The 13,053-nt window shown below is 39.1% G+C and overlaps 1 protein-coding gene across 3 annotated transcripts in view; it reads right to left on the bottom strand.

Moving 5' to 3' along the window:
• Nucleotides 1-846: 846 nt before the first annotated feature.
• The window catches only part of WBP4 (WW domain binding protein 4), a 33,846-nt gene continuing 21,639 nt past the window's right edge, over nt 847-13,053 (bottom strand). For all 3 annotated transcript variants that reach the window (XM_058276620.1, XM_058276621.1, XM_012526880.4), the window contains exon 10: nt 847-2,122. In XM_058276620.1, the coding sequence (XP_058132603.1) occupies nt 1,912-2,122 (211 nt within the window). In that variant the 3' untranslated portion in view covers nt 847-1,911. The remainder of the gene's footprint in view (nt 2,123-13,053) is intronic.

The raw sequence follows: 13,053 nt of genomic DNA, 5'->3' as shown, positions 1-13,053 counted from the left end.
AGGAGTCCCAAGCGTTACCACATACACACTCAGGGTTGACATGTTTAGAAAAAACCACTACCACAGTGCTCATGGTGTGTGTCAGAGATCATTGGAGTTTATTTTATTTTTTTTAAACTGTAATTTGGATTGTTATATTTCCAATAAAAATATATTACTTCTAGGTTTTTTTTTTTAAGAATGTACTGGGGATTGAACCCAGGACCTTTTATGTGGAAAGCAGGCACTCAACCACTGAGCTACACCCACTCCCTATATTACTTTGAAAATCTCCTAATAACACATATAAAAAATAAAATGGAAAGGGAATAGTAGAAATCATGATATCAAATACTTAACTTCTGAAAAAATCCAGGTCATTTAACGCTAATATACTTTTTACTTATTCTTTCAAAGCAAATAGAAAAGTACTAGTTTTCAAGACTTGGTTTACCAAAGTTTTTCTATCAATAATAGTCTTTTCTGAGCAAACCTTAAAACCAGGTTTAGTTTAAGATTTACCTTGCAGCTTTTGAATACACTGTCTTATTTCAAAGGTAAAAAGTTTTAAAAATGCATCACGAGACAGTTTATACAAGGAGGCATAGTTTAAAAAATGTCAATTGCAGCTCTATGTGGGGAAAGTGTGGCAGCATTTTAATTTCAATCTATTATCTTTCCTAATAAACAGTTAAGCATCAAAATGCACTGCTTAGCCAGACAACTAATGAGCTATCAAGAATTCTACAGTACTTCTTCTTAGAAATGCCATATTTATCAAATACCAGGTAGACTGACAAATTGAAAGGCAAATCTCACCCATGCTAAGTTGACTATGATCATTTTTAGAAGAAATAAACCAATAAATTACTTTCATGAAATTTTTAATAAGCTATCATTTTCACATGTACACTAGTAACCTTAAAAAGACAAAAGTTAAATACTTTACAACTTACAAAAATATGAAGAATTTGTCAGAGTAATAAAGGGAAGGGACCTACTTTGAGTGTATTGAATGAGAAAATTCCACTTAAGAAATTTAACTAGAAAACAGGAAATTTCTAAATTGTTCCAAGTGAACTCAAGAGTTTTACTGTAACCAGCGATCTCACTATATTAGAGTTCAAGCCTTCATCAACAGAACTTTAAAGAAACCTTAAAAAAATATTTCCCAGGACACAGAAGGCCTGCTAAACAGATCACATGATTAGATGGAAAAAGGGACTATGGTAGAATGTGAACTACTGAAGAACAGAGATATGTCCCACTTATCTTTATATCCCCAGTTCCTAGCAGAATACTTTGCTTAAAGTAAAATGCGTAAACAATGGTTGTTGCTTTAACCTAAAGAGGGGCAAATATTTATTCTCCCTTTGGTCCAGTTTCAGTCACTATCAAGCACGAAGTACTTGAACCACAAGTCCTGGTTCTTTGCCCTTGACCTTAAAATGAGTGAAGTAAGTTAATATGCATCTATTTTCTACATCAACCTTCTGACAGGATCCTCAGAACTGAATGGTCACTGGGCTGTGAATGTTCTAAGGTCTGGTTCTTATATCTTGGATAAAGTTAATAGCACTGTGCAAAAGTAATGCATTTTCAGTGCAGGATAACCATGTTCATATCAAGAAGAATGGAATAAAGCCCTTGCTTTCCCATGTTTTAAATAACAGATACATAGCATCTTAAAGCATGACATAATTAATTTAGCAATTTTTAGATACTGAATATAATACACTGTATAACAATGCAATGTGGTAGGCTTTCATTTTAGGAATAAAAATTAAGTTTCACATAAAAAAAGATTTATTATAACCCCCACAAAATACAATTTAGAATAAATCTAAATTTTTTGGCATCAAAGTATTTAAAAATGAACACAGAGGATATCTAGTCTCCAGTCTGGCCACAAAGCATATACAAGAAGCTCTTTTACTGATCGTCAATTCGTTGTCTTAAATTTCTAGATTTTCCATTTTCAGTTCTTCTCTTTTTGAAGACAGGGGCCACTCCGTCTGCGACAGCTCCAAGAGAAGTGACTGTCTTTTCTTTAAATACCACTTTCAGTTCCCCAGCAGCATCACCTCCTGAAGTTGATACATATTCATTTTCAGTGCTTGGGAGTTCCAAATCTATCTCCTCACTAGAACAGAAATAAAATGAAAAAAAAATTACTTGACAGAGTAAGAAACTTTTTTACATAACCTTTGAGTCCACAAAAGTCTCAAGATCACTGTTTTTATAATAAATAATAGTAGGAAGTTAGAAGTTGGTTATTTTAGAATAGGAAACTTTTAAAATACTGATTTTACAATGTTATCTAAGACACTGAGCACTTACTGATCTGGACATGTCAGGAGAAGCCCATCTATTCTTTGATTCCTGTTGAACAAAGGATGTGGTCCTCTAAGCAATGTATGTGCTTATATAAGATTAGCAATATGAGTTACGTACATGATTATGGGAGAAGTATTTATTATAGAAACTTTTTTTGCCTGGGACTGGTACCTGATGAATATGAGCCTATCACAGTAATCACCCCCTGCATAGTCAAATGATCCAAGAAAGAGCAAGTAATTCATGCTACACCCATCAGTTCCATGAGATATTTGAACATGGACCACTATGATCACTATGTTCAATTCTCTCCAGTAGTTGAATACAAAACTTGTTGGGAACCACATTTCCCTATTTGAAGAAAGCAGTCCTGAAGAGAGAGAGAATAAAACTAGCAGGCAGAAAAAAAAAGAGAAGGGAGATGGAAAATGTTTCAGGTATGGGTCCAGTAGTTCTTGGCCCAGTCTTATTCCTGCCTCTCCCACAGCTTGGTAGGGAGAACTCACCTTGGAATCTCTTAACTAACAATCTTTTCTATTAAGCTAACTCAGGTTTCTATCACTCGGTTAATGGGAAATGAAGAGTGATGAAAGGAGAGAAAGGAAATAAAAACGAGAAAGGAAATAAAAACAAAAAAGTAAAGGAATGGGTTAAATATTAGAAGCCCTAAGAACTGAGTGAAGAGTGAAGTCCAGTCCAATCTATACTCCTCAATCTCAGAACCTTGGTAATGTACCTTGATTCCGGGGAATGAGAAAGAAAAACCTTTCTTAGAGGCCGGGAGAGGTTTTAAAAGGCTATGTTAAATGGAGAGCAGTAATTACAATACTACTATGGTGAATGTATATTATGTGCCAGACATTGCACCAAGCACTTGGAGAAGAAATATTCTCTTTTGTGTTTTTATTTTGGCCTAATGTCCTATTCCCCCTTTTCAAGTACTGGAACTATCAATCCTACCTTCCAAAACCCTGCCTTTGGGAACCACCTCTCCTTCCCTTCTCAATCATGAATTTTGTGTTCACTTCATGTCCAAACAGAATTCATAACGGTTACTTCAGAAACAGGAACTGGGTATATGATGTAAACTAAGCAGGACTGTTTGGGGACTGCTCATAAAAAAGCACATTTTTTTTTTCTGTGATCTCTGACAATACAATATAAGCCTGAAGTTTGGTTACCAGGTGGGGAGAGCTTGTGTGAGAAGGACGTCAACTTAGAAGAAAGCAGAGCTGAAAGAGTGTCAAAGACAAACTTGATATCCTGATGATTTTATTCAAGCCCCAAGATCCAGCCATGAATGAAGCCACTCCATCCTTACACATACTAGAATTTGTCAATTGCAAACCAAAAGAACACTAGAGTCTATATTATTATATAGATTTCTCACAACAAAACTAGCAGGGCAAGCATAGTGAACTGACATCAAATATGGTTCTTTGTAACTGCATAATGTGATTTTTTATGTGTTTGCTAAAGATTTAAAATTCATTTAATATATGCTATTCAGTTTCAATTATTTTAAACAAAAGTACAGGACAAGGGAGCAGATGTGGCTCAAACGGTTTAGTGCTTACTTCCCACATGGGAGGTCCCAGGTTCGATCCCTGGTGTCTCCTAAAAACTAAAAAACAATCAAGAATCAAAACAAATGGAAAAAAAAACCAACTCAGATGAGCCGATGTAGCTCAGTGATTGTGTGCCGGCTTCCTACATACGACGCTCCAGGTTCAATCTCCAGCCCCCATACTTAAAAAAAATAAGTAAAGGATAACCTTCTCTCTCACACAGATCACATGGAAAGGCCTATGGAGATAGTGTTGAGAGATCTTTATATGTTCTGTCCTATATACACATTGATAAAACACAGGTTTGGAAAAGCATGTCCCTAGGCATTGTAATAATTTATAAAAATGTAAAATTAATTAGGAAATTTGCTAGGATTTCAATAACAAAATAAAGGAGAATATAAATAAAAAGATAAAATTTTGAGCCAGAAATGGCTAATTCAAATACATATATATTTTAAAAAATGTTCTGGGGAAGAAGATGTGGCTCAAGTGATAGAACTTCAGCCTACCATAATGGGAGGACCTGGGTTCGATTCCTGGGGCCTCCTGGTGAAAAGAAGAAAAAGCATGCCCGCGTAGGAAGCCAGCGTCTGCATGAGTGCCCACGTGATGAGCAGGTGCCTGCACGAGTGCCTGAGTGAGTACCCGCATGGAGAGTGAGCACCCCGTGCAAGTGAGTCATGCAGCAAGATGATGTTGCATCAAGAGAGATAAGGGGAGAGTCAAGGTGAAGTGCAGCAGAAAGCAGGAACTGAGGTGGCACAATTGACAGGGAACCTCTCTCCCCATCAGAGGTCTCTAGGGTCTAATCCTGGTGAATCCTAGAGGAGAGAAAATGAGAAGAGAAGACAACACAGACAGCAAAAACAGCAGGGTGGGAGGAGGGGAAGGGGGGAAAATAAATAAATCTGTAAAAAAAAAAAAAACCCAAAAAAACAAAAAAGGGTTTGGATAATATAAAACTTGAGGAATAATCTACCTTGGTAGGTCATCATGCTACATTTCCTCAAGAACTAATGAGGGGATGCTGGAAAACGGATTCTCACTGAGACAGGTCTTAAATCTAAAAAAAAAGACATCTTCTAGAATGTTACTGTATTAAAAAATATATAAGTAAAATTTCATTTTTGTTTTTCCAACTTTCCTATTTTCCCTTAGACTGCCAACAACAGTGCTAGATGCCAGTAACCCCCTTCAGTTGGTGAGGTGTTAATTCTTTTCTTGTTATTCTTATTTTATAGAAGAAGAAAGTGAGACTTAGAGAGAGATTAAGTTACTGGGTCAAACCAAACTGTTTACATAAGTGGTAGAGCCTGGATTAAAATCTGGGCCTGCAGAACCCAAAAACTGGATTCCTTCCCCTATTCCACTTTGCTCTCAGATGTAACTAAGAAATTCCATTAGCCAAGCAGAGTAATGAAGTAATGGATAATGAAGACCAGGATTTGGTCACTGGATAAATTTCTTATGACCAAGAAATTTTTACATGAGACTCACTTATATCACTGAAACTTGGTGCTTTGCCTGGTCTTCTGATAAAAGTACCTAAGCCACAGTATTAACTCTTATCAGAGATTATGGGAGAGATAAAAGAAAGGGTTCCATTTTTGAAATCTGATCCTAAGAAGTCCCTAAGTGAAGGTAACAGAAGGGGCAGTAAAGAAGGATATGCCCTTGAAATCACAGGGAAAGAAATTTGTAATTGAGCCTGCAAGTAAAGTGTAATACAGAGAATATACTTTCTTGTCAAAAAACTTTGAAAACATATACAAATAATTATATAAGTCCATAAAACTATAATCATTCCAAATTTCAAATGAAAAAACAGTGAAGGTTATAGTTTCTGAAACATTGCAACACAAGGTAAAAATAAAACAAACAAAAATCTCTCCTACCTAGAGATTTAAAAATAAATACTGTTCCAAACAACCAGCAAGATGGCAGCAGAATAAGGGGTTCCTAGAGTCAGCTCATGCTACAGATATTTAGTACTCAGAGCTATCCAAGGCACCTCTTTGGGGCTCCAGGAGATCAGAAGAGCATCCTGCAAATTCCTGAAAAGACTGGAAGAAAGAGACTGCCCATCTGCAGAGAAGATTCATAAGGCGAGCACTCCATGCCATGGAGGCTGGTGTCCATCCTCCACTGGTGGCACAAGCCACCTTGGGAGCTATTCTGTGGCTGGAGTTAAGAGCTCTGTTTCCTGGGAAGCGGACCTGGCCCAGTGGTTAGGGTGTCTGTCTACCACATGGGAGGTCCGCGGTTCAAACCCTGGGCCTCCTTGACCCGTGTGGAGCTGGCCCAGGTGCAGTGCTGATGCGCGCAAGGAGTGCCATGCCACACAGGGGTGACCCTGCATATGGGAGCCCCACGCGCAAGCAATGCGCCCCGTAAGGAGAGCCACCCAGTGCGAAAGAAAGTGCAGCCTGCCCAGGAGTGGCGCCGCCCACACGGAGAGATGACACAACAAGATGACGCAACAAAAAGAAACACAGATTCCCGTGCCGCTGACAACAACAGAAGCGGACAAATAAGAACATGCAGCAAATGGACACAGAGAGCAGACAACTGGGGGGTGGGGGGAAGATGAGAGAAATAAATAAAATAAATCTTAAAAAAAAAAAAAAAAAAAAGAGCTCTGTTTTCCAAGAAGAGGGTAGGAAAAGACAGTTGGGCACTGACTTTAGCTACTGATTAGTAAATTCCGCTGGCTAAAGTATAACCATAAGGACAGCTGAAGTTTGACCCTGTACAAGTTAGAAAGAGGTTGGTAGCTGCCATTTTGACTCTGTCCCTAGCACAAGGGGAAGCAAGGCACACTGAAAATCACAGGGCTGTTAGTGACCAGCTTCTTTCCACCCAGATCAGACTGCAGCACTAACCTAGCTTCAGTCCCTCCTTTGGCATGGAGGAAGCTGGCAGAACCTGCACCAGCCTCTCCGGGTAACTGCAGGTACATTCAGCTGGCATAGTATGAATTGTCAGAAGTCTACCAGGGCAACTGTGGTCATCTTAGACCCACACTGCATAGATTGCTGCCCATACCTGCAGCTCCATCACCACCCCAGGTAGGGGAAGAAAGGTCGTGAAGCATCTGTTATCAGTCTCTTTGGACAATTACAATCTAGGCCTACATGATTTGGCTTATTACACGTGGTTGTGGCTCTGTCCTTACTTCTGGCAAAGGAGAAAGGTGGGAGAAGAGTCATCGGTCTCTCAGGCAAAACAGGCAGCTGGAGCCGCCACAGCTTTTAGCACCAACTACATCCTCGGCTCCTACTACGCACAAGCAAGGGAGAAAGGGCAAGAAAACCCTAAACTAAAGAGAAAAACTGCAACCAGAATAAATATATCTAGTAAGCCAGATGCAAGACATCAACAAAAAATTACAAGCCATACCAAGAAACAGGAAGCTATGGCCCAGTTAAAGGAACAAGATAAGCCTCCAGATGACATAAAGGAGTTGAGACAACTAATCATAGATGTTCAAACAAATCTCCTTAATAAGTTCAATGAGCTGGCTAAAGAGATTAAGGATATTAAGAAGACATTGGATGAGCACAAAGAAGAATTTGAAAGTGTACATAGAAAAATAGCATATCATATGGGAATGAAAGGTGCAATAACTGAAATAAAAAGTACACTAGAATCATATAACAGCAGATTTGAGAAGGCAAAAGAAAGGACAGGAGAGCTTGAAGACATGGCCTCCAAAAATGAACATAAAAAAGAAAAGATGAAGAATGGAAAAAACTGAACAAGGTCTCAGGGAACTAAACAACAGCAAAAGACATGCAAACATAAGTTTCATGGGTATTCCAAAGGAGAAGAGAATGGAAAAGGGACAGAAGGGATATTTGAAGAAATAATGGTAGAACATTTCCCAACCTTATTGAAGAACACAGATATCTGTGCCAAGAAGCAAAATGTATTTCCATCCGAATAAATCCAAATAGACTGACTCTGAGACAGATACTAATCACAGTGTTGAATGCCAAATACAAAGGTAGAACTCTGAGAGCAGCAAGAAAAAAGTAATTTATAACATATAAGGATTAAGTGTCAATTTCTCATCAGAAACCATAGAGGCAAGAAGATAGTGGTATGATATATTTAAGATATGGCAAAAGAAAAACTTCCAGCCAAGAAACTTATATCCAGCAAGATTGTCTTTCAAACAGAAACTGAGAGAGTTCAAAACAAAGAGATCAGCCTTACAGGAAATACCTAAGAGTGTGCTACAGTCTGAAAAGACAGGAGAGAGAGGCTTACAGTTTAGAAATGAAGATATTAGTAAAACTAACTAGAAGTCTCAAAAGAGTGGTGAAAATAAAATATGACATATAAAATCCGAAAGTCACAATGTGTGAAATAAGAACTGTTTTTACAGTAATAATATTGAATGTTAATGGATGAAACTCCCCAGTCAAAAGACATAGACTGGCAGAGTGGATAAGAAAATATGAGCCATCTACATGCTACCTGCAAGAGGCTCATCTTAGACACAAGGATATCATCAGACTGAAAAATGAAAGGCTGGAAAGAAATATTCTACACATGCACTAACAACAACAACAACAACAAATCCAGAGCAGCTATGCTTATATCAGATGAAATAGACTTAAAAAGATGCTAGCAATGTGCAATAAGAGGAGGAAGTCAGGAAAAAATTCCATTTATAACAGGGACTAAAAGAATCAAATATTTAGGAATTAACTTAGTGAAGGATGTAAAGCACTTGTATTCAGAAAACTACAATGCATTGTTAAAAGAAATTAAAGAAGACCTAAATAACTGGAATAATATTCCATGATCATGGACTGGAAGACTAACTATCATTAAGATGTCAATTCTACCCAAATTGATATACAGATTCAATTCTATCCTGATAAAAATTCTACCAGCATTTTAAAAATAAATGGAAAACACAACTGTCAAATTTAGTTGGATGGGTAAGGGGTCCCGAATAGCCAGAAACATCTTAAAAAGGAAAAGCAAAGTTGGGGAACTCTCACTGTTGGACTTTAAATCATATTACCTACCTACAATGGTAAAAATACCACGGTACTGGCATAAAGATAAGCACATAGACCAACGGAACGAAACTGATGATTAAGAAACAGACCCTCACATCTATGATCAAGTGATTTTTGACAAGCCTGTCAAATGCACCCAGCTCAAGCAGAAAGTCCATTCAACAAATGGTGCTGGGAGAACTTGATATTCATAGCCGAAAGAAAGAAAGAAGGCCCCTATCTCACATCTTATACAAAAATTAACTCAAGGGAGGCAGATATGGCTCAAGTGATGAGGTCTCTGCCTGCCATGTGGGAGGACTGAGGTTCGATCCTTGGGACCTCCTGGTGAAAAAGAAAAAGCATGCCTGAGCGGCAAGTCAGTGTCCACGTGATGAGCCAAGTGCTCGCACAAGTGCCTGCGTGGTGAGCCAAATGGCCACATGAGTGCCTGTGTGGTGAGCCAGTGCCCATACAGTGAGCCAGTGCCTATGCAAGTGAGTCACGCAGCAGGATGATTATGCAACAAAAGAGACATGAAGGGGAAAGTTAAAGTGAGGCAAAGCAGAGACCAGGAACTGAGGTGGTGCAACTGACAGGGAAACACTCTCTACATCGGAGGTCCACAGGATCAAATCCCTCTGAATCTTAGAGGAGAAAGATGAGAAGACAAAAAAGAGAAACAGATACAGAAGATCACACAGCAAATAGACACAGACAACAAAAAAAGCAGGGTGGGGAAAAATAATAAAAATAAACCTTAAAAAATTTTTAACTCAAAATAGGTCACAGACCTAAATATAAAAGCAAGAACCATAAAATTTCTAGAAGAAAATGTAGGAAAGTATCTTCAAGACCTGAGGGTAGGTAGTGATTGTTAAAGGAGATAAGAGGAGGCCTGAGATGGTCTACTGATGCTTAATGTATATACAAGATTTAATTAACTTTATGTAAAAGTGTGGAAGTATAGACACATTATAGTGAGTAACAGCTGGTTTATACATGGAAATGTGGCTGGAAAGGGTAGTCTAGGGATGTAAATGCCAATTGAAAGAAAGCTAAAGAATAATCAAAGGACTGAATAACACAGTAAACTCAGAGGTGGATGAGAATTGTTGACTTACAGATACAAGAGTATCTTCTGGAAACTAGAGCAGATGTACGTCACTATTGCAGGGTGGTGGGAATGTGGAGAAGCATGGGAAAAATACAACTGGAGGGACCTATGGACTGTAGTTAACAGCAATACTGTAAGATCCATGCATCTATGCCAAAGATGATAATGCGGGAGTATGGAAAAAGTGTGCCAAATGTATGCTATGGACCATGGTTAGGGGTAATAGTCTGATGATACTATCTCATAATCTATAACAAATGTTCCACCAAGGAGTGGTGTATTGATGGAGAGGTGCTGTGTGGGAGTTCTGCACATGTACATGATTGTTTTTTAAGTTCACAACTACAGTAATAAAAATATATTTAAAAAATAATAATAGGGGAAGCAGACTTGGCCCAACGGATATGGTGTCCGCCTACCATATGGGATATGGTGTCCGCCTACCATATGGTGTCCGCCTCCCATGTGCAGTGCTGATGCATGCTAGGAGTGCTGTGTCACACAGGGGTGTCCCCGGCATAGGGAAGCCCCATGTGCAAGGAGTGCACCCCATAAGGAGAGCTGCCCAGCGTGAAAGAAGAGCAGCCTGCCCAAGAATGGCGCCAGACACTGGCACACGTGGCGACACAGTAAGATGACTCAACAAAAGGAAACACAGATTACTGGTGCCGCTGATAAGGATAAAGCGGTCACAGAACAACACGCAGCAAATGGATACAGAGAGCAGACAATTGGGGGAGGGGGCGGATAAGGGGAGAGAAATAAAAAATAAAAAATAATAGGGTGGGTTGAGGGAAAATACACCAACTGTAAGATATGGACTATAGTTAGCAAGATTTTGATGATATTGTTTCATAATTTGTAATAAATGTCTCACAACAGTGCAAGGTGTTGGTGGTGGGTTGATGTATGGGACCCCTGTATGGATGTTATGCATGTATGCTTTGTAGGTTCACAGCTTTTACTGCACACTTATTGTTTATGTATGTTCATGTATGAGTTATATAAAAATAATAATAGTGATAGGGTTGGGAGAAAATACACTAAATGTAAGATACTTTGGTTAGTACTAATATTTTAATAATGCTCTTTCATCATTTGTTAAAAATGTTTCACAGCAATGCAAGGTATTGGTGGTAGGCTGAGGTATGAGAGCCCTGTATGATGTTATGCATATTTGTTTTTTAAGTTCACAACTTTCACTACACACTTTTTATTTATGTATGTTCATGTATGAGTGATATACTTCAATAAATTTTTAAAATTAAAAACAGGGAAGCAGACTTGGCCCAGTGGATAGGGCCTCCGTCTACCACATGGGATGTTCACAGTTCAAACCCCGGGCCTCCTTGACCTGTGTGGAGCTGGCCCATGCACAGCGCTGATGCGCGCAAGGAGTGCCATGCCATGCAGGGGTGTCCCCCGCGTAGGGGAGCCCCTCGTGCAAGGAGTGCACCCCGTAAAGAGAGCTGCCCAGCGTGAAAAAAAGTGCAGCCTGCCCAGGAATGGCACCGCCCATACGGAGAGCTCATGTGGCAAGATGATGCAACAAAAAGAGACACAGATTCCCATGCCGCTGACAACAACAGAAGCGGACAAGAGCACGCAACAAATAGACACAGAGAACAGACAACTGGGCGGGGGTGGAGAGGAGAAAAATAAATAAAGTAAATCTTTAAAAAAAAACAACAACAAAAAACAAAAACAAAAACACTGTTCTGGGAAATCGCCAAGTCAAAAAGTAAGCAAAAGCACAGTATTAAATTATTCCCCCAAAAAATGACACAAAAGAAACTTCATTCAAAGTTTAAGGGATATATGGGTAAAACTAAATTCAGGGACAAAGTAATAGCTGTAACTGCTTTCCTTAAGAAATGATATGCCACTCTCCCTCACTCCCTTCCCCATATTCTAAACGTCTTTCTGAGGGAAGGAGGTGTGGCTCAAGTGATAGGGCTTCTGCCTACTATATGGGAGCATCCGGGTTTGATTCCTGGGTCCTCCTGGTGAAAAAGAAGAGAAAGTGTGCCCGTGCGGCAAGCCAGTACCTGTGCAAGTGAGTCACACAGCAAGATGATGACGCAACAAAAGAGAGACAAAGGGGAGAGTCAAGGTGAAGTGCAGCAGAAACCAGAACTGAGGTGGTGCAGCTAACAGGGAAACTCTCTCCACAATAGAGGTCCCCAGGATCGAATCCTGGTGAATACTAGAGGAGAAAAAAGGAGAAGAGAAGACCAAAAAGAAATAGATACAGAAGATCACACAGCAAACGGATATAGACAGCAAAAACAGCAGAACGGGGAAGGGGGAAATTAAAAAAAAAAAAAAAAAATTAAAAAAAGGTTCATTTGAAAAAGTCAGAACAAAATCAAGGAGAACCTTAAAAAAAGTAAAATAAAGAAAAGGATAAAAATAAAAGTAGAGGGAAACAGATGTGGCTCAACCAATTGGGCTCTGTCTACAATATAGGAGGCCCAGGGTTCTATGTCCACACAGCAAGCTGGCCCATGCGGAGTGCTGGCTGATGTGGGAATGCGGACCCACACAGGAGTGCTGGTCGATGCGGAGAGCGGGTGCAGCAAGATGATGCAACAAGAGACACAGAGGAGAGAAAATAAGACACAACAGAACAGGGGAATTGAGGTGGTGCAAAAGAGTAATTGCCACTCTCCCACTCCAGAAGATCCCAGATCGGTTCCCAGAGGTGCCTAATGAAAATACAAGCAGACACAGAAGAACACACAGCGAATGGGCACAGAGAGCAGACAACGGTGGGGAATTGGGTGGGGAAAAATAAATAAATCTTTAAAAAAATAAAAGAAGTGAAGAAAGAAACAGAAAATCAATTAATAAATACAAACAATAGACAAAAGAGCTGGTTCACTGAAGAAAAACAAAATTAAAAATATCCTTTGGCAAATCTCATCAAAAAGAAGGAAAAAACTACAAATTTTAAATAGGAGGGATTTGAAACATGAAGAATTTAAATATATAGAAAGTTTACTATATAACTGTATGTAATAAATTTTTAAAC

The sequence above is a fragment of the Dasypus novemcinctus genome, chromosome 15 (assembly GCF_030445035.2).
Source record: "Dasypus novemcinctus isolate mDasNov1 chromosome 15, mDasNov1.1.hap2, whole genome shotgun sequence".
Classification (NCBI taxonomy): domain Eukaryota; kingdom Metazoa; phylum Chordata; class Mammalia; order Cingulata; family Dasypodidae; genus Dasypus; species Dasypus novemcinctus.
The sequence above is the reverse complement of the archived record's forward strand: the minus strand, read 5'-3'. Positions and strand labels throughout refer to the sequence as shown.